Raw genomic sequence first — 26,995 nt, 5'->3', positions numbered from 1 at the left:
GTTAGTCAACTAATAAAATCTACAGCGATTATAAGTAGTGTAAACTTTTATTTCACGACAATAATTTAATATCGTTTCCAGTTTCGTCTATATGTGATTTGCGAGACAACGTTACACAAAAATACCGTACGTTATCGTGTCGTGAAAAAGATCGAAAAAGGTAACGCCGATAAGTACCGTACGGAAACAGATTCTTCTCAATTAGTCACTAAGAAAATCGAACATGAGTTCAATTTTCAATCGGAAAAGCTTTCGCAAGTGTTGATTAAAATGTACGAGGTTAATGTTTAGTTACAGAAATATAATGTACATACCTAATCGTCATCAGGATACATTTTATTTATGATTTTATTATCATTTTTTTGGATTTGATTAGTTGAAGAGCGTTATAAATTTCAAAAAATAAAACATTTGATGCAAAAAAATTAATAGTTCCAATTTCTTTATGAAAATACCATAAACTATCTTGGCCATTAAACCACGCGAAAAAGATCGTATTGTATAATTTTTATTAAAACTGCATACCAATAGTTACACCGTACAAATGTATAATAAACTGAACTGTGAGTCTATTGAATACAATGATACAATATTAATATACAAGATAAAACGTTTGCTGACGGTTATCAGACTCGTGCCATAATAATGCAACATGTACACGATTCAGAGCCTGTTTTACAATAGTAGTTTAAACTCTTATTGAAATTTAAACCTGGTATAAATTTAAAAGACCGTATTACAATCGATTACCAATGGTTTAAACCGAAGTTAAACTACTGATTTTTAAACCACCAATATCGGCGGGTTAAACTTGGTTTAGAAATTGATCTGCAATTTCATTGGTTGTGATTATTAATGTCGATAACAAACAGTAGTATTATGATAAACAAGATACACTGTGATTACTCTTCAATGTTTATTTGAAAATTTAATTTTTTTGTATTTTTATGTTATGAATATAACGACACAATATAATTCGCAACGATATATTAATCGTAATAATAAATTGAGCTAAACTCGAGTTTACCACTGCTATTGTAGAACAGGCCCTCAGTTATCGTCATTAATCCTGGCCTGTAGTCCGTTTCAAAGGCTCACGCTAAGTTCGAGGTACTTCCAGTTTACTCTCTGGAGTCCTCTGGCATTCTGTTCGACGAGCAAAAAATGGATTAAAACTCATTGTTATTATCTCATTATCGCGTCAGGTGTTTGCTTACTATTCAATTGTGTACATGGCTTTATTAAAGTCGATTCCCACTGGTCCGGGTCGTGTCCGTGTCACAAAACGACGGGTACGGGTTGACTCGGATTAGGCATTAGCATTGGTCCGAGTCCCGTCCGAGTTTACAATTTTATTTTATTTACAACTTACAGTTTCACGTTAGTCATCAGTCGCTATCGAAATAAAAATCATGTATTTGTACGTTTTATTTAAGTGTGAACATTTTAAACAGAATTTAATATTATCTTATAATATTAATTTAATTATAAAATTAATACTTCTCAGAGCAAATAAGTTTTTAAGTAAGTATTAAATATATAATATCATAATTAATAATCATTAATATAATATAATAGTTCATGATTAATGTAAAACAGTTTTTTTTTTTTTTTATAAAACCTAGCCTACTACCATTATCTGGTAATTTCAGATCCGGCCTGAATACGTGCGGGAACCTGGAAAGAGTACCATGTCCAACGATAGTTTTTGATCCCGGACCCGTCTCGGATAAGTGAGAATGGTCGCATTTAAAATTCAATAGATAACTGTTTTCTTGCACTCGAACGGATTCCGGGACGAACACGTCCCGGAGCAGTGGGAATGAACGTTTGTACGGTTTCGTTACTAAAACTGTATTTCAAATATTTGTTCGTATACTAATGCGTTGTGATTTAGTTGTGGCAACTTTTGTCGTGAAACGAAACTTATCATCGTAGCCTCTAATTTTAACCTATTAATTCATTTTAAAAAAATGCACTTCACGCCGTCTAATATGTTAACATATACATTTACCGCTGCCTGTGGTACACATTTGTTTTCTTAATTTTATTTGTTCAGTAAAATAACTAATATATATTGTATCAAACATTATACAACTTAATCATACATTAACTTATACAAATATAAGTCAATAAAAAATTAGTAAAAACTGTCGTGAAATTTGTTCGTTCGAAGTAAAAATGTATACGTACAAAATGGATATTTACGAAATTTTAAAATGTATACACTTTGTTTATATCATAAACACACGCTGTTCGACCGATCGGTTATTGACAGTTTGTATTAATATTTGTATTAGAGAGTTTGAATAGAAAAAAAAGCACAACGAACGTGCCTCCTCCCACGGAAAGGCTGATTTGTGCCCGAATGAAACTATTGTTTACTCAACTTCATCGCTTGTTTCTGCTCGTCCCTATTTACCCACACACACAGATGGACCCTCACGTACGCGCGCGCTTGCGTCAACAGTCAAACGTGAAATTTATTATAATAATAATATTAACATATATATTTATAATAAATATATTATTGTAAATATCATAACTGAAATTTACTTGAAATTCGGAGCGGCTGACCGCTACCAACACGAGTGTCTCCGAAACGTATATTTTCAACCGTCTAAACCGTACATATTACTTATCTATTATTATTAGGTTTTATCTCTACCTATTCCAGCGTTTCCCAAACTGTTGTCCGCAGACCCCTAAGGATCCCAGGGGCGATCGCTCCCCCCCTCGTTCACCGTAGCTGGCTTTAGTTTTTGACGTAATGACTTCAAGGGTAAATAGGGAAATCTTAAACTATTTTTTTATACCAAACTTATGCTGGTACTACGCTATCACTTATATTTATTATTTAGTGATATACTGATATCACAATTATATACTACTATCATGATGTTAAATATTCGTAACCAAGTTTTGTGTTTGCCGGTGTTTCCGAAACGTGATAACTGATAACGATCAACGTAAAAATCGTTCGGTACCTCAATAATCAACAAATTTGTAATTATAAACTACATTGTTATGACGCATATTGGTATAACTAAAAAAAATTATTATTTTTATTAATATAAAATTTTTTTTTAGACTTTTTTATTCGAATAAATAACCTACATCAAAATTAATATTTTATTAATTTTATCTATATAAATATCTATATCACGTGTGTCTGTTAAAAATTTCCCCCCCCCCCATTATTTTGGTCTGGATCCGCTCCTGAGGGATCCGCACGTGTACCAGGGAGATCCGCGAATATAAATTAAAAATACAGTAAGTATAAGTATGAAAACGAAAAATACTGATGTAATATTCGTATTATGTGCGAAACACATTGTCGGAATACGAGTAGTTATCGTTGAAAAGCTGTTAAGATTAGAGGCAGATATTTTTATTTATCATAAAAATATGTGCAATTAATTCAGAAAGTAAACCAATTAATTTAGTATTATTTTTTTAAACTGTTATTTGTATTAAGGGGTCCGGCAGTTTGGGAAACGCTCTGACCTATTCGACTATTTCGCGCGCACGAAAATTGATTTTTTTTACGTTACGTCGCGCGTCGCAATCGCTCCGCGGACGACTGGCGACGGTATAATTATTTTTGTACAACACCGTTTCGCCCTCTCCCGCTCCCCCGTAAGCTGCTGCCACGTCATCGGTAGTGTCGCGCGTAGTTGCAACAGTCGTGCGGCGCAACAGTAGTGCACATACGCAACACGCATTCGGTACAGCACCGTCGGGTGACGCGCGCGCGTTTTGCTTTCGCGTCGACACCTGTTGCGCTTCCGTGCGCAGCCGTTCCCGCCGCCGATCGAAACGTACCCAGAACCGTTCCCCGGGACCGGTCGGTCGTTCCTATACTTAAATAGGTATATAAATCGTACACGAGGCTATGTTGCGCAGAACTGCTAGATTGTACATCGTAATCTCGTTTGTTTTCAACCGCAATTCGTATCGCTGTCGTTATTTCGTCTCAACGTGCATCGAAGATATGGTTAACAACACGCGTTGTGTCAGCCGATCGTTTTTTCGTATTATTTCCTTGCGGATTAGTAGTCGCACTTTGGTCGCTCAACACTTGATTCCCACACTGTAGGTACAGTATTCATAACATCGTAATATATGCACACGTTTATCGTGTGATCTTAGTATGCGCGACGCATCTACCAACATTTTAAAACTTGTACAAATCAGGAGGAGATGTATGTTCAACGTATAAAAATTGAAATAAAAAATAATTTTATCACCAATATTATACATACATGTATGTATATTATAAGTATTTTATGTACTATGTATTTGTATTATTTTTGGACACCTAGTAGTTGAACCAGTAGAAGTCAATAAAAGTAATGGTGCTTTTATTTAGGAGCCAATGGTGTCGATATTATGGCATACAAACAGAGTGTAATAATATTGTTTTAATCATTTTCAAATGTATTTTATTCAACAAATAAAACGATGCATATTTATAAAATTGTGGGAATATTGTAGTGAGGCCCCCTATTCGCTACCTAATACTACACCAGATTCATACCATCACACAAATGTTAGCGTATGAAAACATCTGGAATACAGAAAATAGAGTTCTAGAGAAATATGTCTAATCGGAAAATAAATTCGCATGAAAGTCACGACGTTCCAAATCAAACAACGTTCAAGGAGGAGAAAATATTTCGTTAAAATGTTGTCGATAAAAATTAAAAAAAGCATTATCGAGATAGTTAATATTTTTAATAATCGTTATAACCAGCGATTAATGGTCATTGACATTCGACGATGGCAACTGCTCGACTGTTAATTAAAAGTAATTATAATTAAAGTAATATTATATATAGCAGAATTACCATTTATATATATATCAACAAAATTACTGTTAAGGTCATGTTGAAATTATATAAATATAACGCTTTTCAAATAAAATAGGTGTTTACTCAGTTTTTAAATTTTACCTTAAAATATTAAAATTCAAAAATTGAAAATTTTTCTGACTGGATGTAGATATTAAAAGGATTTAATTTAAGAGGTTACCAAGTAGTACTTCGATTGATCTAATTTGGAATTTGATTATTTCATCCTTATTCACATATTAAGTACCCGCAGCTGTTAGTATTATAGTATATCATTTCATTGATAACATTGATTTTTATTGATTTTAATTTAAATGAACTCAATTTTAAATTGAGAATTTAAAATAACATAAATTACTCAATGACGTTTTGAGGTAATTTGTCAGAGGTGGGGCGAAATCTGTGCGTGCATTTGATTTTGACATATTAACATCAAAACTATCACTATTCTAATATATTAATCATTCTAAACTAAACAACATTATCAACCATGAACTATAAAGTATAATATAAATAAATTATTAACACAGAATATTAACTATTGATTATAACAATAATATATTTTTCTTTATTACCTATAGCTATCTATACATATTCAGTTTTTAGACATATCAATAATAGTAATCGGACTTAACTGACAGACAATACTAGTAGTGTGTAGTCGATCTTATGTCCTGACTTACATACATTTTCAGTTAAGTTTGAACTGAAGACTGAACGTTTATAGACCGCTTATGATTGTAATACAGAACGTGGTATCGATGTTAGAAACGGTTTCAATTGTAATTTAAAAATTTGGTATCGTATTTGGTAGGAAAAATATAATAAGTGAGTAGTTATAATAATGGAATTTAACTTATAATCATATCTTCTGTAAAAAAGATGATTATAAGTTAAATTATTATTATTATTATTAATTCACTTATTATTTTTTAATCTTCTGCAAAAAAGTAAAAAAAAAAGCCTTAAGAGGGGGCAATCGCAATTAATGCCTTTCTCAAACGACCACTTTAATGACTTGGAACATGAAATGTGGTATTGAGAACTGTAAAATATATAATCAAAATGCCTATGGAAAACTTTAGTTCCATTCGTTGTTTTGGTTAATTATTTGACTTTCTTGTACATACTTTCTTACAAAACTTGTTCAGAAGGAATAAAATTTGTGTGAGATAAAATAGAAGATACAGAAACATAAACAAAAAAGTATAACCTATCAGGTGGAGCCAAGAGTATATTGAGTGGGTGTTTATATTAGGTTATTCAACCACTTCCTCACCAACATTTTTTGGCTATTCTAACTAAATCTAAAATGTATGGACCCGTACAGTATATTGGGTACGTCTTTGAGCATGGAAAGAAAGCTATTAAATTTGCATATGCCATCTCAATTTTTTGCAAATACGGTTTGTGAAAACCGAAAAAGAAGAAACGGGAAACAGATAACGACGAGTCACCGCCGCCGTGTTCTTCAAGCATATATTACCGATAACACTTTACGACGGCAACAGTTGTCATTTTTATGTCATTCTTTGAGTAATTTGTAAGTTTTGATAAATTTATATAGAATGTTAAATTAAAATGGTGTAAAATATTTGAAAAAACGAAATGTATTTTTATTAATTGAAAACAAATATTTGTGATTTTTTTTATGTCATGTTTTGTAATTTTTATGTCATATTTGCATATTTTTTTAGGTCATATTTAAATGTTTCGAAGGTCATCAACTTCTAAGCCCTAGTAATATGTAATAACATTTTTTGTATATAAATTAAGTTAAAAAAAATTTCTATTTGAACATTGCCAGCAAGACATTAAGGGGCAAATTTAAATTATATATATTAGATATTTAAATTTAGATTTCACTAACACATATTTCACAAACGATCATCAATGTCGACGGTTATCCAATAAATCGTCGAAGAAATACCGATAATGGTGAGCAATCATTTACAAAAAATATTAACAATGTGGACATTGACAAGTTTACTTTGCATCGGTCGGAGCAAATTTTCAACTTCAGTAAATTCTTAACGAAAATAAACATTTTGCATTTTATAAATTTGTCAATTTTTAATATTGAATATATTAAAAAGATATTAAAATATGCTCCAACCAATGCAACGTAGACTTTTTTACTAATTCAAACATCTTTATAATTTTTAAATTGCATTACTAGAAATATCTTAATTGTTGTCAGTCGCTAAGGTTGTTATGATGAAACATTTATAGGTTTGTAGTGGCTTTAATTAAAAAGAAAATCAACTTTTAATTTTTAACTTAACTTACAATTTTCTATATTAACTCAACTTAACGAGTTAAAAAAATTAGTTACCTTGCCCAACCTATTAATAGGTAAAAAATAGTGATAAATTAATAAAGTAAAGAGTTTTAGTATTTTTATATTTTGAGATTAAAGACGAAAAATTAAAGTATTTAATAGATAATGTTAATATTTTAGTTTTAATAATTGTATATGGGTAATTATTTGTTTTATGTATTTCATAGAATTGAATTATTAAAGGAAATAAAAATACTTTTATTTTATATGTATAAAATATTTCATATTATTAACTTTTAAATTTTTTAGAATATGAATATAATAATATATAAATATAAACAAAAATATTTGTTTATAATTTATATAACATATAATTTTTTACTACTAATTATTTTACTAAGTATTAAAATTAAAATACTAAATTAATATCTGAAATAGGAATAATTTTTAATTTTTTAAGAGTGGGTTTCAAAAACAAAATATATTATACGTTTTAGTCTTTTTATACATTTTATACGTGGAGGTATAATACAAATAACGGGTTTGATATCATTGATATTACCAACACCACATTTTATCCTATATTATTTATATATTTTTTATACATAAGGCTTTATGCAATATCGGCTGTGGAAAACTAAACATATAGAGTGTACTCATCGTGTTGTGTCGTGTTGTGTCATCTGTCGTTCATTCATCGTTATCGTGGGCCGTATATTATGTAATCTTGTCGCATTCATTTATAGTGTTACAATTGTAAATAACATTTATAATATATCAACAGTAAACAGGCACCGCAAGTGGCGCCAGACCCTATGTCAATATTTTGAGTGGGTCAGTGTGTGGGCGGTGTTACTCATATGTGGTGGTGGTAAGTTATATTTTATACTGCATTTACTCAGTCTACATTAAAATAGGTACCTACATAATTTTACTATTAAATATTTAGCACGTGCCAATTGCTTATTTGCTGCTTAGTGTAATGGTTTTTGTCAGTTAATACAACAATTATTTACTACTAAATATAGTGCAAATGTTGATATGCAATCATTAATCCAGGCCTTTTATTTGTCGGTGGGCTAGTGCGCAGGGCCGCGGTGGTGCAGCTGAGGTATCAATAAGAAGATATTTTGGAAAACCTTATGTAGATAACTTGTGAACAATACTATGAAATAAAACTTAGAAAGTGTTATGAACGATTTTTTTTATGAAAAGTGCGTTATATAAAGTTTTAAAACACTAATTTACTTTGAAACAAATAACAATTTACCATTTAATATTTAAATCTTATTTAATTATATTTCGTTTTTTTTTTTTTTTTGCTATCATAATAATAAAATATGTTATATTCATTAAAATATATTTTATTCAGTTAACAATATATTTATTACTAGGGCCCGGAATTATTTAAACTAAACGTTCGAAATATACATGCATTTATACCAGTGGCAGATCTAAAAAAAAAAAAAAAAAAAATTTGCTCGGTCGGACATTTAAAATTAAGGCCTACGCCTCCACTTAACTATAAAATGTCAAACAGGGTTGGGTGAGATAATTATTTAATTGTTGACGTAATACTTTCAACTCTAACTCATAAAAAAAAATTGCTTCAATCACTTAAGAACAACTTATAAACATTCAAATTATAAATACAAATTTTATTTAAATTCTAATGAACTGTCATTATTAATTGTTATTAATTATCAATTCAAGAATACATGATAAAACAATTATTTTAAATTAATTTATGTTACCAATTCGTATATCAATTGAAAATTAATATTATTGATAAACGTAAATACAAAATAAGATACCTATTTATATGTTTAATATACTTTTAGAACCTTTTCTGTGGCTTTTTTTTCTGAAAAAATGTTGATGGTAGATTGTTAATCTATTAACTCTACTGTATCTCTTTCTATGTAAATCATTGAATAATCATTAAGACAATTTTCACTCAATGTTAATCTATGGTGATATTTGATTTTTTTCAATGAGCTCATTAATCTCTCTGCACTGAAAGTACTAATTGTTAACGTAAGAAATATTCTACATAGAAGTTGCATTTCTTTTATCTTCTAATTTCAAATCAGTTATAAATTTCAAGTGCGTGTAAACACTATGTTCGTCATCATCATGGTATTGTATACCGTCAATAAAGTAATAGTCAATTAATGTTCTTATATTAATTTTTAGATAGGTTGAAAATTATATTTATACTTGGAAATTAAATTTTTTGTATGTAAATCTAATTCATCATTAGTAATATGTTTAAATTTATATGGTTGAAGGAAATTAAACAGTTTATGAAAATACGTAAAATTTTTAGTTCTTATTTCTAACTCGTTTATCATATTATTATAAGTCTGAAAATAACCTAATCTATGTTATTCACGAACGGAATGTCTGATATCTCTTGCTACTTCACCGACCATACTCTATCCGTCAAATACGTGTTTCTGAAAATTCGTTGTCAAGTAAACCTAATTTTTCCTATTTTTTTTTTTTTTGGCTCGAATTATTAAATCATAATAGTATTTTTCTAATTGCATTAATTTTAGTTATTTGAAAGCACATTCCATAGACTTTGAAGCTAAAAACATATTAAAAAAAAAAAAAAAAATAATGACAAAATATGCAAAATAAAAGTTTGTAGTTTGGTTCTATTGATTACAATTTAAACATATAGCTTATCATCATTGTAACTGTTATTGTAGCTTATCATGTGTTTAACTACTTTTTGGATTGTTAAAAAAAAAATTGCAAATGCAGATTAATCTAGGGCCCTACTTACATTATATACGTACATTGAATACACATTAATTAGTCGTAAACAATTTACCGCAAATTATTGATCGCAAATCAATTGATCACAATACTATTTACCGCACGGCAATTGATCGAAAATAACATTTTCAGGAATAATTTTTAATTTGAATAAATTTGATACAACACTGGTTACATGTATGGTTAAATATATATTTTTTCGTCTTATATTAAAAATGTTTAAAAAATATAAAAATGAAACAAATTAAACTATAGTATGTAATATTTTTTATATAAATCGATTATATTGGTACATTTAATTGAATATAAAAAAAAATAATAAATCATCAAGGTAGGTATATAATAATGAAAAACGCTAAAAATTAAAGTTGCAATTGAAAATTGTATGCAATATCACGAAGAAAATCTTCAATATTTGTGTTATTGTTATACTTGGTACATATTTTTTTTATTTTAACTGCTCTATCTCAGTAAATATATTTTTGGGGTGCTCATTGCCCCCTACATATTGTTTGATTTTGAATCTGTTAATGCTCTCTTCTGCGATCAATTATCGTGCGGTAAATTGTAATTGCGATAAATTGGCTTGCGAGCAATTGTTTGCGGTCAATTGTCACGCGGTCAATTGCTTACGATGAATTGACGGTACACCACGTACATTATACTGGTACTTAAGTTATTAAATGTTTGTTTAGTAAATTTAGCTATTTTAATTTGTACTTTATGTGTTTACATAGACGTTAACTGGATGGACAAGGGGATATTAATCGACAGAAACTAAACTACGATTTAAAAAGAAAAATCGTTGACAATATGTTTATTAGGTCATCTAAAATTATTCATTCTGAATTAAAAAATGCTGATTTCGAATCTTAGATTACTCAAGACTTAAAGTTTATTTAAAATATTTAGGTAGGTATACGGACAAAAATGTACCCAGGACACAATTTACGTTTATATAAAATATACGCGGGCCACAATTAACATAAAAAATGTAAAATGGGACGTAATTTACAGCGAGCCATTAATATAATATAAAAATATTAATTAGGAATGGACAAAGTTCCCCGTGAGTTGATAAAAAAAACTTGTGCTGGGAGCTGTATGTAAACTGCGGCAAAATTAACCTTTTTCTAAAAGTCGATATGTAAACTGCGGCAAAATCGATAGTATACATTACACAAACTGCGGCAATTTATTTTATATACACACCTTCTATATATACTATTTATTATAGTACCTACATCATATATACATATCATCATATATATGGATATTTATGTATATATATCGTTTAATTAATTATGAAATGTTGCGTCTTGCGTACTAAGTAGTAAAGTAAATTCAAATGTATTTTTGGGCGAATGTAAGTTCCTACACGAGAGTAACAGGTACAAAAAATATTTACGTTGTTCCTACATGATAGAAAAAGGTTCCTACACGGCAAAAACCATGTACATATGTTAATTCCTATACGGCGGAAAAAGGTACATATGCAAGTTCCTACACTGTAAAATCTAGGTAAAACAAATAATATACATAACATTCTCGATCATTGTAATTGATATATACGGATATGTACGGACACACGGATGATTCGAACAATACTAACAATACTTTTAAGCTAGATGTACATTTTACGGTGTATGGTTATAACAAATTATGATATTATCAAACCAAAATTAAGTTCTGTATCATTTTTATCCGTAATGAAAAGTCGTAATAATAAGATATTTCATCTATCCTACGTCGAGTCGGGATATTATTATCAGTCTGTAGCTTGTATTTTCTTATAATTTCGTATACGTTTTTCAGATATTCTTATATAGTATTTGAATGTTTCAAAGTTTCAATAACAAATAACCTTACATAACGATACGCCTGTTGGTGCTGTGGCGCTTCTATGCATTGTTTTTTTGAAGATTTTTTGAAGATTCGTATATATATATTTCATTTTTTCCGTCGTGCAGAAACAAATACACGTACCTGGTTCTTACCATGTAGGAACTAACATACGTACCTAGTTTTAACCGTATAGGAACTAATGTATGTAATTGTTTACCAGCTACTTTCATGTAGGAATTTACTATTCCCCGTATTTTTAAGTTTTAACGAAACACATTAGTAATATCGGTTCCTTTACTTTTGAAAATACTAGTTATTATCTACTTACAGGAGAGGATCGCGACAGCAACGTGAGCTGGTTTTTCGGAACAGTTATCATGGTTGAAATTAACGATAGTTTCATAATCATCCTGTGTTTATTATCACTAAATATAATATAAAATCTATAAATATGATAAACAATTTAAACTCTGACGTTATTAGCTCTATCAATATTTACAGCGACTTAGAATATTCGTTACTTTTTCAATTTACCTTATGCCTTTGCAATGTAATCAGATAAGGGGGAGGGGGAAATTGACCTCTCAGATATAAGAGGCACAAAACTATAATTTTTGAAAAATAATGAAAAATAGTGTCTGTGCCACTGATCTTGATATTCTCTCAAATGTATACAGTACAATAAATTCTACGAGTATGTATTTTGAGTCCTCAATTTTTCTAAGCTGAGGTCCTATTACTATGCTGATCACTCCCAGTCCCACTTCTAGTTGCGGAGCACAATTTAAATACTAGAATAGTTATAAATTTGTTTGAAGACAATTTTTTTATTGTGTTATAAGACTAGAACATTAAGTTCAGTGTCGTATATAGAAAAAACCAGTTATATAATATAATATAATATAATATTATTATATATACTATATTATAATATAATATAATAATGTAGTAATATAAAAAATAATATTTACCTATTTGATATTATATATTAGTGATAACAAACACAGGATGATAATGAAACTATCAATAATTTTAGCTATAATAACTGCTCCGAAAAACTAGCTCACGTTGCTGTTGTGATCCTCTCGTCTACTTACAAGTGTTAGAAGTTAGTAGAAATAAAGTTTAATATTTATTCAACGTCATGGAATTTATAACAATGTTTAGCCAAAATGGCAAGGAATTAATAGTGTTAAATAATTTTAAATTCAAATTTAAATATGAATCCAAAATAAATGGTAATCAAACATGGGAATACACTAAAAAAACACGCAAGGCAAAATTGATTTTCACAAGGAAAAAACTTTATTACAAGAAAAATCAATTTTGGATCATAGTCATTATTCAGATTCTATAATTGAACGTCAAGCAGTAAGTAATAACATCAAACAAAAAATATATATATAGTATATATAGAAGATATATATAATAAATTGCCGCAGTTTATATAATGTATCTTATCGGGTTTATCACAGATTTTATAATCTTTATTTTTTTTTTTTTGTCACAGTTTACAAATCGTCTTTTAGAAAAAGATTAATTTTGCCGCAGTTTAGCACCTTCCGTGCTGGGTATCTGAACTTTTACAAAACATAACCTGATATGGACTTCGGCGCCACTGGGTAGCGCTACGTGTTTTTAATAATTTGTAATTCATGAACAGTGCCGGCGGAACAATTTGTAGGACCGGGTGCAAATTTTTATTTTACTGTGGGGCCTTTTGTATTCAATTTTAAGAAAGGTGGTTAATAGGCCATTTAGTTGCCACCCCTCTTCAAGGAATTATTTTTATTTATATTTGATTGGGCACAATGAATTAAAAACTCTAAAAAAAAAAAAATAAACAAATAATTCAATCATCTTTATTTAACTATTTATACAAATTATTAACCAAATCCTGGTAAGATTCAAGTTTACAATTAAGAAACATAAAAAATAGTTAAATAATTAAATTATTTTTTTCTAGCTTTTTCTGAAAATCTATTGATTGTTTTGCCATTAGACAATGTTTTAGTTAAATCTATTTAAATAACGATTGCGGATAAAACAAATAATCCTTCTTGAGATTTTTGAGATATGGTACTGCGGAGGTAATATTTTATTAATTTAAATTTGGAAAACGATCTTTTAGCACCCACTGGAATGATAGATATGAGTGATAGAAATAGTAAACATAATTTATAAACTATGTAAATGGTAAGAAATGATGCATATGATTTTTTAAGAATATAAAGTTCTTTTGTTGCGGCCAGTTGCATATAAGAAACTGTACCTTAAGTAGGAAGATATTTATTAGAAAAATAATTATTGATATAATTAATGAAATCAAAATTATAAATATTTTTTCTTAGTTGTTTTTAATAACTTTGAATTGATGTCTAAGGCGTAGGGCCTGTATAGGCGTGGGGCCTAATGCAGCCGTACCAACGGCTCTCCTGGTCAATAATCATCCAATTTAGAACTTACAACCCACCCTACCCAAGTAATACTTTAAAGGGTTAGGAATTCACCTCTCCCAAAATTTTTTAATTAATTTTTGTATTTATGATAACATTTAGTTACTCTAACGTCTTAAATTGTTATGAAATGTGCAGTTTTATAATTTATATCAAATCGGTTTAATTCATTTATTATTTGTATACTAATACACCACGGTACCACCCACCACCCTTAAAATATGCCCTAGTCATACTATTCGAGTTAATTAACCTATTATTATTTTATTGTAATTGTTCTTTGCCACTGTCGTGTAATTATGATTGATAATTATTATACAATTATTCTGTTGACCATTAGTTGCTACTATCACTAGTATTCGTCGTATTTTTTACTTGCTTAATATGTTCTTTTTATCGTATCTTAAATGTTAGATAATAATTATCAGTCTTACGGGCCTTTAGCGTGAGTGTTTTTTAATCAGTCTTTATATATTTATTATAACACACGAGTATTAAATATCCATTATTATTATAAATGTTATATTTACAAAACCCTCTCCAGTATTGATAAACCGTTGTTTTATATATATTTTAATTGGCGACCGACATCTCTATTTTTAAATAAAAATTGAGTCTTAAATATTAACTTATTTCATAATTTATGATAATGAAATATGACTTTTTCAATTTTCGATAATGGAGGAACATTGATAATGAAAAAATAAACTGTTAAAATGGTTTTTTTATTATTATTATTATTATAATTTTGTATGAAAATGGAGAGTAAAGGAAAACGTACTTTTATTTTTGGAGGTAAATGAATATGGCTTTTTGACATGACTAAAATTAATAAAAATAGAAGGTTGGTTATCGTTTAATAAATAAATGTTCAATTGACATATATATATATATATATATATATTATAAGTACATATCAGTACCTATATATTATGAATATAATATATAATATTTATAAATTTATTTTCTCTATAATATTTTGTCAGATAAGTAATTGTTTATCGTCAAAATATATGACTAATTAATTTTTGTTCAATGCTCTGATAGATTATAATAGATTCTCAGATAATAACTTATACGTAGACATTTTAACGTTTTAAATTCATAAATAAATAAAATACAATCGTATTTGATGATTACTAAGTTAACATAATTAACTGAGAACTTTTTTTCTATACTTCAATAACTTGAACAATAATAATGTAGATAGTATACTTATAATTTTAATATAAAAATTATTGTTTTTTTCAAGTGCTTGTTTGGGTATATTTTCTAATTATGTAGGTATACTTTATTGAGTATTGTATCAGAGTTTGAATATATAAATATATCAAAACTATGTATATATTGTAGTGTTTGAAAAAAAATCAATCTCCTACAAATATACTTTTAATAAACGAAGTTGTAATAAAACTATATTATGACCGAAAAAATTGATATTTATGTTTACATTTATATTTTAAAATATTAGTATTTTCAAAATTATTGATATGATGTACCAAATAATTGATTTAATTAAAAAGTGGTAGTCATGAAAAATTACACAATGTCATCTCTCGACAATAGTTTTATTTTTAATAATTAATCTTGTAATTATTTGTTATAACAGGAAAATAGGTACTATAATAATTCACAACTGATTAAAAAAATATATATGTATATAATAGTCGCTTATTTCTTTACATACTAATTAATACTAATCACTGTACTCGTTAAATAAGACCAATAATCACTTTGGATTCGATGTAAGCTTATTTTTCAAGACTATTCGAAGTTGAAATTATGTTGCATGAATTAATGTTAGAAATATTATAATAATATTTTATTTACTTTTTTTTTCTTTTGTATAAATTGCTATACTGAACAACAAACGTACTCTGGTAAGTGTTAACTTTTTTTTTTATATTATGCAGTATAAAATTCCAATTATTATTTTAAAGAAAATTATTATATTTATTTCACCTATATCTTTTACATATTACTATATAGATACTATATATATATATATATATATATATATATATATATATATACTATTACTATAAACTCCATTATAGGTCAGATAAAATAATTATAAAATAAATTCCTCGTAAAAATCTATAACTTATGAATGTGGTAGGATTTAATTACTTAGAGGAATGTCAATTTAAATTTAACATGAACTTAAATCTCATAAAACAAAAATATACTACACTATTTAAAATAAGAAAAAAATTAAATATTTTATTTAACAGAAAACTTATGAACTATTGTTATAGATTCTGAATGAAACGAGAAATGTATTAATTTTATATTTAGTGTGATTTTTATTGTGTCAGTGTACACGATTTAGACCAAAATAATTGCTCCAATCCTCACATTCATAGGAGATTTTTGTCAGAGAATGTAATTTTGTTAGTATTTTGTTAGTAAGGGTCATTTTATATATTCCTTAATATTTGCAAAAAATTGGTAAAAAATTATACAAAAAAAGGCAAAATGTATGGCAAATTGGTATTCGACAAAATCGACATTTTTGTTATTGATTAAGTTTTTAGGTTGTTATTCTATTAATATTAATCGTAACAATTTGAAACATTTATCTATTAGTTATATATTAGCATATAAAAAACATTTTATTATTTAATGAAATATTTGAATGACATTTGTTTAGTTTTTATGCACTTGAAAAGTTCGATTTTTCCAAGTTTTATACGATTATAGTTTTAGAACATTAAAAGTTCAACTTATCTTATTGAAAAATGTACAATTCTATATCAACTATATTTAGAAATATAAAATGACCAATTTGACAAATCTCACTTAGACTTGTTTTTTCAAAAGTAATGTTGCAATGGTTTAAGTTCAAAAGATTGATACGGCACAATGTCATATACCCATCCCTGTATTTCATCTGACTTAAGAGTTTCTCTATTTTTATTCTTCACATTTATTAAATTTTTAAAATGTCACTTTAGTTATGTAAGCTTAATTACTATATTTTTATTGTGTAATTGGACTTATGCCCGTAATAAATAAATAAAATAAAAAAAGTAAAAATAAATATATTAAGTAATAAAATCTTTTTTTATTTTTTTTCAACAGTTTTTTTTTTTTTTTTATTAAAAGAAAATATATTTACAATCTATTGCTAGTGAATAATAAATTTGATAACATTGGTTAAATAACGTTCAAATATTTGAGTAGGAAGACCCTTAGAAGTGCCACCTGACTAGAAGATATAAAATGTTATGTACGTAATATTGGAAAATAATTGAATGAGTAGCTTGAAGAGGAAGTAATTCATTAACGACACTGAATACTCATGTAGACTTCCTACTTCCTAGACAAGAAAAACATTATTTGAAAAAAGTACTCTTAAGTATAAAAATTGAATGTTTATATTTTTCGCTTCGTTTCTGGTTCTTGATTCTGAAGATAATGATATATTAGTAGTGCACGTTAAAATTACTTATATAGAAATGGGACTTATATAATAACAAATTGCGAATTTCATACATAATAATTTAGAAAAATAATTGTAATTTACATGAAAATATTCCTTTTTGTCGAAATTTAACCTTTTAACTTTTTTAAAAGTAATAATTGATTTTATGAATTTAGTGTAATGAGTGCAGTTGTAATAATTTTTACAATATTTAACATATTTTAATTTTTTAAAATAACAATTTAAAATTAGAATTTTAAAATTTTACATCAATTCAAAAACTCAATCGAATATTGCTGCTAAGAAATTCTCTATCGAGAAAATATTAACAATATAAATTTAAATTATTATTTATTTAATTATTTAAATTTAAATATTAACAAAGTCCAAACATTTCAAACTAAATAAAATTTCCGATAAAAATAATAATAACTATGAAACATATATATTTATCTCTCTACCTAATATACTTATAATTTGTAAAGGGCAAATATTCTTTTAAAAATATGGCACATTCGTACGAGTTAAATTTTATCATGAGTCATAATATGATTTGTTCCGAGATTATTATTAGGTAATAGTTTTATTATTGATGATTAACGATGTTAAAAACAAATCGAAATGCCAATCGAGAATCTGTAATGTACGAAATTACGTTTGATTTTTGGTATATAGATGGAATTAAAATGTAGGAACATCTGCGTGTTGACCCCGCGCTCCGGGTTTACTAGAAGAGTTAGATAATGTGTGAATAACGAACTTCCGGAAAGTACAAATAAGAAAAAGAAATAATATGATATATATCGCTTACATAAATATTATCTGTAAAAGCAACGTTTTTTATATTTTTTTTTTATTGTTGTAGGTTTTATCATTGATTAAATTAATATTGTTTTACTCTAATTATTTAGATTGTAACCGACACTCAATGCGGATAGGTGTTACAAGTACAGCAACTCGAGTATTATTGAACTATAATATTATAACAAATATTAGTACTATATAACGCACTCATAATGGACAGGTTTGTTTTTATAGATACGTACAGTTATTTAAAAATAATTCGTGTTTCAATTTTCACAGGTTAATAACGGACACTGAGAATGAATTAGAACGTCCTTCACATCCAAAATCCAATGCAAATATATTAGAAATCTTGACTTTCAGGTAAGTTAAAAGTATAGATAAATTCGTATACATTTTAATCTACTTAAATAAAAATAATGTATATCGATTTAGTTGTTGGAAATTATAATATTCTTACGTTGTCTAAATTGTAATTGGTTAACGAAAGTTATTATTTAAAATTCGTAATGAATAACAAATATTGTATGAATTTGAATAATAATTTGAATTAGAGTTAGATTAACAAAAGACACTATTTTAATTTAAGGACTGGTTTGAAAATTTTAAACTAGTATTTATCTAATTTTTAGTCTGTATAGCGAGAGTTTATCAATTAAAATTGTTAACAAATAATTTGATACCACACATACAAATTACAAAAGAGCGATACATTTAGTACATTATAAATTATACTTATAAATTATATTATCACAATTATAAATATATAAATATATATATATATATATATATATATATATATATATATATATATATTTGATTTTTAACTGCCTTCGTTTTATTTTACAGCTGGTTATTTAAACTGTTCAAAACAGGGCAAAACAGAGATCTAAAAGAAAATGATTTATATAAAACGTTAGACGATCATTCTTCTTCGATTTTGGGAAATACATTAGAAAAGTAAATCAACTATAACATTAATATTTTCGTTAAAATTATTTTAAATCAATGTATTTTTGTTTTTATTATTTTAGAACATGGAAGTTAGAAATGGACCACGCGTATAAGGACAATCGTAATCCTAGTTTGTTAAGAGCATTAATCAAAATATTTGGAGCCGAGTATATGTTACATGGGTTTATACAGTTATTCCAAGAAATTTTTTTAAAGTGAGAATAAAATATTATTCATAATATAAGAATATTTTTAAATAAGAAATTGTTTGTAATTTCATGCAAATAGTATAACTTCTCGAAATAAGATATAGTTAAATTTCAAGATAATATTGTCGATGAAAAAATTCAAATAACAGTTTGATTAAAATCAATGATATTTATCGTCTAATAAAAAATTGATAAATTATCCAATATTGAATTACATTTAATAAAGACATATTTTGCTCAATACTATAATTGAATAAAAAGCGTTCTTTAAAGTAACTTTACTTTAAAGAACGCTTTTTATAAAATTGATTCTTTTTCTTTAGGAAATCAAAAGAAAATACGATTTATAATTTGTATAATAGTTTAATAAACATTATTATTAAAATGTTAGTGAATATTTTAAAAATTTTAATTTGTTAACAATGATTTTATTTACATATATTCATATGTTTGTGTTAAACTATAATTAATTTTAATAAATACACGTCTTAATAATAAAAAAAAAATTCAGAAATAGAATATTATAGAATACTAAAAATTATTTTTATAATTTTCTTTTTTATACTTTCGTAGAACGAGTCGACCTCTTCTCATCGGTGGAATATTAACCTATTTAAACTCCGAAAGTTCAAATAAAACTGACGTGACAAAAGCATTTATTTGTGCATGCGGGCTATTTTTAATCATGATAATTTCTACGTTTGTATTTCATCCAAATAAACTAGCATACTCTCACTGCGGAATGAAAATGCGAGTCGCTTGCTGCTCATTAATGTACAGAAAAGTAAAGTAGAACATTATACTTGATAAGATACACGTTTTTAAGAATTCTATAACAAAGATTATGAGGATAATACTTTAAAAACGCTAATAATTTAATGTTGTAGCGGATTAGGTTTTCCAGTGGCGATTATAAGGGGGGGGGGGCAATAGGTGGATCACCATCCCTTGTAGATTGGTTTTTAAATTTAATATATCACTGGTGCAACAAAACCTATTTGCAATTTTTATATAATTATTATAAGATATATTTTATAAGTCAATATATTAATCTTTTTTTATTACATTAATGTTAAAGAGTGTTAATATTATTAATATATAAACATTGTTATACATTTATACTTACATGTATATGTATGTAAATTTTATTGAATATAATATATAGGAGAGAGGCAAAAATAAAGCCAAATTTCCCCTACCACATACCATTTTTATATATGTATATTATACATGTATAAAAATGTTATGGGATGGGGTAGGTTAGACTATATTTTTGTCTCTCTCCCTTCTCTTGATTATCATGTATAATTGCCACTAGAGTTTTCACTATTTACAAATGTACTAGTGTACATTTTACACCCAACGTGTAAATACTAGGTAAATATTAATCAAATAAATAATGTCTAAAATTTCGATTTTTTGATCGTATTGTATATTTTAGAAATTATTAGATATGACTGCAACGTTATCAATCCTGATTAGTTATTCGACTGCATTATGAGTATAATGTTGACTTCTAACCCATTTTTGTATTTTGGGATTGCCCCATTGAAGAATTAATATTAAATTATAAATAATGAAAATGGAATGTTAGATATTGTACAACATAGAGTATTACATTAAATACAATATAATTTAAGGATTGTTCCATAATGAATTTGTTTATTATTAAATATTTGTTTTTGTTTTACTCAGGCCCTATGTATAAGCCGTTCGGTTTTTGGTGAAACCTCTGTAGGTAATGTGGTAAATTTATTATCAAATGATGTCAATCGATTCGACGTATCAATAATTTACATTCATTATTTGTGGATTGGTCCTTTGCAAATGATTATTGTATTATACTTCTTGTGGCAAGAAACCGGCATGTCGTCATTGATTGGAATGTCTACATTTTTAATATTCATTCCATTGCAAAGTTCGTTTAAAAAAATTGAAATTAAAAAAAAAAATTAAAATTAATCATTTATTGATTTATTTCAGACATATTGGGGAAAAATATTTCCAAAATTCGATTGAAAACAGCAAATAAAACGGACGAAAGAATACGTTTGATGAATGAAATAATTTCGGGTATACAATTAATTAAAATGTATACCTGGGAAAAACCTTTCTCGAAGATCATACAATACGCTAGAAAGTATGACATAGATTTATATTGAAATTGGTAAATAATTAAAAATTTTAATAATGATATCGTTTTAGAAAAGAAATTCAACATATACGAGCCATGTTATACGTGAGAGCTATTTTGTCTTCGATCGTATTGATTCATACTAAAATTCAAATGTTTATCATTATAGTGGTATACGTATTACTGGAAAATGATGTCTCTATAAAAAATGTAAACTATACCTACCATAAAAATGTGTACAAATATTCCAATAACATGGGTACTGATCAATAGTTATTTTATTTATTATTCCTTGTAGATTTTTGTTATAATTTCGTTCTACAGTATATTGGACGATACAATGAGGATATTATTTTGTCTCACTTTAGTTAATACAAGAGAACTGTTGGTATCCATTAAACGTATACAGGTATAACAATAAACAATTACTGATGATTTATTTCTAATTAAATTTATTTTTCATTAAAGGGGACTTACATATGATAAACGCTACTTTTTATGTTTAGAATTTTTTATTACTCGAAGAAAAAGATAGCGTAAGATCAGAAAATACTCAATCTATTAACGTTGTGAAAAATGATGGAATTGAATTAACAGTTCATGAAAACAATTCTACAAACGATACTGGTTCGGAAAAATACACTAAACGAAATAGTATTTTATTTTCGAACGTTACGGCCAAGTGGACACGTGCTCAAACAAGCAACTCTTTGGACAACATTAACCTGACTGTTGAACCTGGTCAATTAGTTGTTGTCGTTGGCCCTGTTGGATCTGGTAAAGTATGTAAAATTAATCAAAAATGTTTCAAGTATGTTTAATATTGTTAAAACGTTAATGCAGAGTTCATTACTTCAAGCAATTTTACGGGAACTACCTCTTACCGAAGGTAGGATATCCATTGGCGGTGAAGTTTCTTACGCATCGCAAGAGCCTTGGATATTTCGTGGTTCTATTCAGCAAAATATTCTGTTTAATTCACCCATGGACAAAAAACGATATAAACAGGTAAACATTTAGAACTATTACTTTTGTGTGATATTTCAATAATATATACCAGAGAGAGTTATGAAATAGGTGATAAAAGTGTGTGCATTAAAAAGTGATATTGAACAGTTTCCTTTTGGCGATAGAACGATTGTGGGAGAAAAAGGAGTAATTCTTAGTGGTGGACAAAGAGCGAGAATAAATCTAGCTCGGTGAGTTGAAATTTGAATAAGTATTTATTAAAGATAATTTTTATAATTCAAACATAATAACATAATTCAACATGTATTGTTCTAGAGCTATATACAGAAAAGCAGATATATATTTACTAGATGATCCTTTATCAGCTGTAGATACTGTAGTTGGGAAACATTTATTTGAAAAATGTATAAAAGGTGATAGCTAAAATTTTCTGCCATTTTTCTTGTTATAATGTATTATTTTATTTTTAATTTAATAGACTACCTCAAAATCACAACATGTATTCTTGTAACTCATCAAATACAATATTTGGCTAACGTAGATAAAATTATTGTAATGAACAAAGTAATAATAAAAAATGAGTTTTTACCCTTTTTAATACATTCTTAGGTTTTAACATGTTTAACCACTAAGTTTTATATTTTTTATTCATTCAAGGCTAAAATCATTGTAGAGGGTTCATACCAAAAAGTGCAAGCATCAGGCATTAACTTTTCGAAATTGCTTCAGTTGCCAGAATACAAAATAATAGAGCCTGATGTGGAAAAAAATAATCTAACCACAGAAGATCTTGACGCAGAGACATGTACGTATAGTTCTAATGAAAGCATTTCGTCGTCCGTTGATGAAATGAAAGTGAACAGTGTCCTCGAAAAGCCTTTTGAGAAACCTGAAATTCGTTCTTCTGGACGTATTTCAAAGACTGTTTATTTATCATATTTATCAGCTGGAGGGAGTTATTCCAAAGTTATTTTATTGATTCTCATGTACTTTTTCGCTCAATTCCTGAACATTGGTGCAAGTTATTGGATAAGCATTTGGTACTATATAAAAATTAATTAACAATTATTTTAAACAGCATATAACATAATATGATTACGATATATTTTTAGGGTAACCGAAGTTGAGTTTGATTTTCACAACCCAAACAACATAATTGCCAATAATATTACGTTGTTGACCAGTGGTTCATATTACGATGCATTCATATTATGGTCAAATGTTCGTCAAAATTTTATCGTGGTTTATACAGTATTAATATTATCCTACATAGTATTAGTTGTAACCAGTCCAACTGTATTTGTATCAGTTTGTATGAGCTCCTCAATGAATTTGCACAATAAGATGTTCAATTCTATTGTTAAAGCTGCTATGTATTTTTTTAACACAAATTCGTCCGGTAAGATGACAGATTTCGCGTGAATAAACCATGTTCTATAGATACAATAATGCTTTTCAGGACGGACTCTCAACCGTTTTTCCAAAGACATAGGCATCATCGATGAAATGATACCAGCGGTTATTTTGGACTTTTTAAGAGTAATATAACATAATATAGTATTATAAAACGTGTCCTTTTTACAATGTTTCAAATTGATTGTAAAAATAGGTGATTCTGATCCTCTTTGAAATTGTTATTGTCGTAATACTTTTTAATGTTTATCTAATAATACCATTAATCATTGTGGGAATAATAATTTATCAATTTGTTTCTTTTTATTTCAAAACTTCTCGGAGCATTAAACGATTGGAAGGAGTTAGTAAGGATAACAATTTTGTTCTTATAATATGTTTTTAACATTTTAAAGATGTAAAGTAAATTATAAATTTATATGGTCTAATACAGCACGAAGTCCTATATTTTCACATATGAATGAATCGTTACAAGGTTTAACAACAATAAGAGCATGCAAAGCAGAGAAAATTCTCTATGATGAATTTGATAAACAACAGGTATACATAAATAATTATACTCCAGTAGTATATAATATTTTATGAATACTTTGTATCAAATATAGGATTTACATTCCTCTGCTTGGTATTTGTTTATTTCTGGAAATAATGGATTTGGTTTTTGGGTTGATTTAATCTGTCTATTTTTTATTAGTATGGTACTATTCAGCTTCCTTGTTATTGGTGACAGTCTCAGTAAGTTTTATTAATAAATAATATCGAATTACTCTTCAGCAAGCCAAACATATTAAATGTAAATTTGTTTCAGATACATATAAAGGACTTTTTGGCCTTGTTCTTACTCAAGTTATAAGGTTATTTGGTGCTGTTCAATTAGGACTAACAATATTTGCTATGTTGGAAAACCAAATAACCGCAGTTGAAAGAGTATTAGAAATTATTGATTCACCCCAAGAAATCGATCATCAGTGTACATCAAATTATTCAAGTACGAGTGAATAGCGAACAAGATAATTAATTTCCTGTCTATAATTATTTATTATTAATAATCGGTTTAGGTAAAAAACCTCCAAATGAATGGCCTAAAAATGGAGAAATCGTATTTCAAAATGTTTACTTGCGTTATAGCTTGAACGAACAATATATTTTAAAAAATATTAGTTTTCAAATTCGACCAATGGAAAAAGTAGTGTCGATTTATTATTCAAATATGAACTAATAATTAACGACAATTTTATTTCGTATTATAATTAGGTTGGGATAGTCGGAAGAACCGGTGCGGGTAAATCATCGATTGCAAGAGCAATATTTAGATTGGCTTCTAATGAAGGAAATATCATCATTGATGGCATAAACATTAACTATTTAGGACTAAATGAACTGAGGTCGAAATTGTCAATCATACCGCAAGAGCCAGTTTTGTTTTCAGGAACAATGCGAACAAATTTAGATCCGTTCGACGAACACACGGATCACGTTCTGTGGAATGCTTTAGATAAAGTGAGTATCTGTAATCTTGGATTTGATTTACGTGACGTTGATCAGTTTTATAGTTATGTTGATTCCAAAAACAATTTAATTGTTATTTCAGGTTGAACTGAAAGTTTTTATCAAAAGTTTACCTGGCGGATTGAACTCGAAAATGTCCGAAAACGGTTCCAATTTCAGTGTCGGCCAGAGACAATTGGTATGTTTAGCCAGAGCCATAATACAGAACAACAAAATTCTTGTACTGGACGAAGCAACGGCAAACGTCGATACCGAGTGAATACTATATACAATGTAAATAGTATAATTATTTTAACGGTCGTCTATTTTTGCAGAACTGACGCGTTGATTCAAAAGTCGATCAGAAGCATATTCAAAAAGTGCACCGTTCTGACGATTGCTCACCGTTTGAACACCGTAATGGACTCCGACCGATTACTTGTTATGGACACAGGCAGAGTGGTTGAATTCGACCATCCGCATAATTTGTTGAAAAACAAAGACGGGTTTTTGTATTCGATGGTCAAAGAGACGGGACCGGATACAGCCGATTTGTTACAGGCTGTGGCTACAGAGGTTTGTTGCTCAACTGAAATATTACGTTTGAATCGTACCTACAATCTAAAACGTTTTGATTATTTTTTTCAGAGTTTTAAAAATTTGCAGATAAAAAAAGAATCTTTGATAACATATATTGATGATGGCGTGTAAGAGAAAAGTTCTTGACTTTCATTGTTCTACTCATTTTATTGATTGGATGTAAAATCTATCACCGAATAGTGGTGGTTTACATTTTGTTATGGTTTTTTCATATTTTTTAATTTACTCTTAAGCCATTTTTTGGTGATGCTTGAAATAGTTTTCATTTTATTAAAAAAATGAATAATTCTGTTACCATTCTCTAGCGTTTTTTTGGCGTAAAAACTTAAGAAATTTTAACGATACATTTTATATACATATTTTCTTATAATAATAGTTTTTTTTTTTAGTATTTATGATTTTAACTGTGTAAAAAGAAACTTTAGCTATAACAATGTGTACATTTTAGTTAATCTAATTATAGTTTTGAGTATGGCTGAGTTTATCTTTTATTCATTTAGTGTACGTAAATTAAATTTTGGACGAGGGATTAGTCGTAATAACGATGTACCATCGGGTTAAATAAAATTATATTAAATATTTGCGCCCGAAAGCTGCAGTTAGGCAACAATGTTCGCACAGTGACAGCGGTGTGAGGTTTTCGTGCGATTGCGACAATGTTGAATTAATGAATGAAGGATAAATGGAATCAAGTTAATTTATGCACGGTATCTAGTAAATTGAATTGGAGGAGCTCTGTGGTCTAGTCCAGTCTGGTGCAGTGATCACAGATTTC

General features: G+C 27.8%; 1 protein-coding gene across 9 annotated transcripts; it reads left to right on the top strand.

Moving 5' to 3' along the window:
• Positions 1–3,717: 3,717 nt before the first annotated feature.
• LOC112682505 (multidrug resistance-associated protein 4-like) lies at positions 3,718–26,591 on the top strand. 9 transcript variants are annotated; one of them, XM_025553124.1, is made up of 29 exons: positions 6,559–6,791; positions 7,745–7,855; positions 7,919–8,005; positions 18,561–18,673; positions 18,733–18,816; positions 19,303–19,413; positions 19,488–19,622; positions 20,190–20,400; positions 21,312–21,534; positions 21,600–21,756; positions 21,822–21,960; positions 22,049–22,159; positions 22,257–22,532; positions 22,594–22,758; positions 22,828–22,949; positions 23,035–23,132; positions 23,198–23,283; positions 23,377–23,759; positions 23,832–24,118; positions 24,179–24,258; positions 24,329–24,479; positions 24,566–24,672; positions 24,738–24,867; positions 24,941–25,120; positions 25,191–25,318; positions 25,387–25,632; positions 25,724–25,896; positions 25,956–26,196; positions 26,269–26,591. In XM_025553124.1, the coding sequence occupies exons 4-29, from the start codon at positions 18,666–18,668 to the stop codon at positions 26,329–26,331; spliced, it is 4,095 nt and encodes a 1,364-aa protein (XP_025408909.1). In that variant the 5' UTR covers positions 6,559–6,791; positions 7,745–7,855; positions 7,919–8,005; positions 18,561–18,665; the 3' UTR covers positions 26,332–26,591. The 9 variants fall into 9 exon arrangements, with proteins under 9 accessions (XP_025408912.1, XP_025408907.1, XP_025408905.1 ...); XM_025553123.1 differs by having other exon boundaries at positions 7,745–8,005; XM_025553127.1 differs by lacking the exons at positions 6,559–6,791; positions 7,745–7,855; positions 7,919–8,005 and adding an exon at positions 3,718–3,872.
• The last annotated feature ends 404 nt before the right edge of the window (positions 26,592–26,995 follow it).

This window comes from Sipha flava, unplaced genomic scaffold, assembly GCF_003268045.1.
Source record: "Sipha flava isolate LNK unplaced genomic scaffold, YSA_version1 205_pilon_pilon, whole genome shotgun sequence".
NCBI classification, from domain to species: domain Eukaryota; kingdom Metazoa; phylum Arthropoda; class Insecta; order Hemiptera; family Aphididae; genus Sipha; species Sipha flava.
Note: the sequence above shows the minus strand (reverse complement) of the source record. Positions and strands in the feature narration are given on the sequence as shown.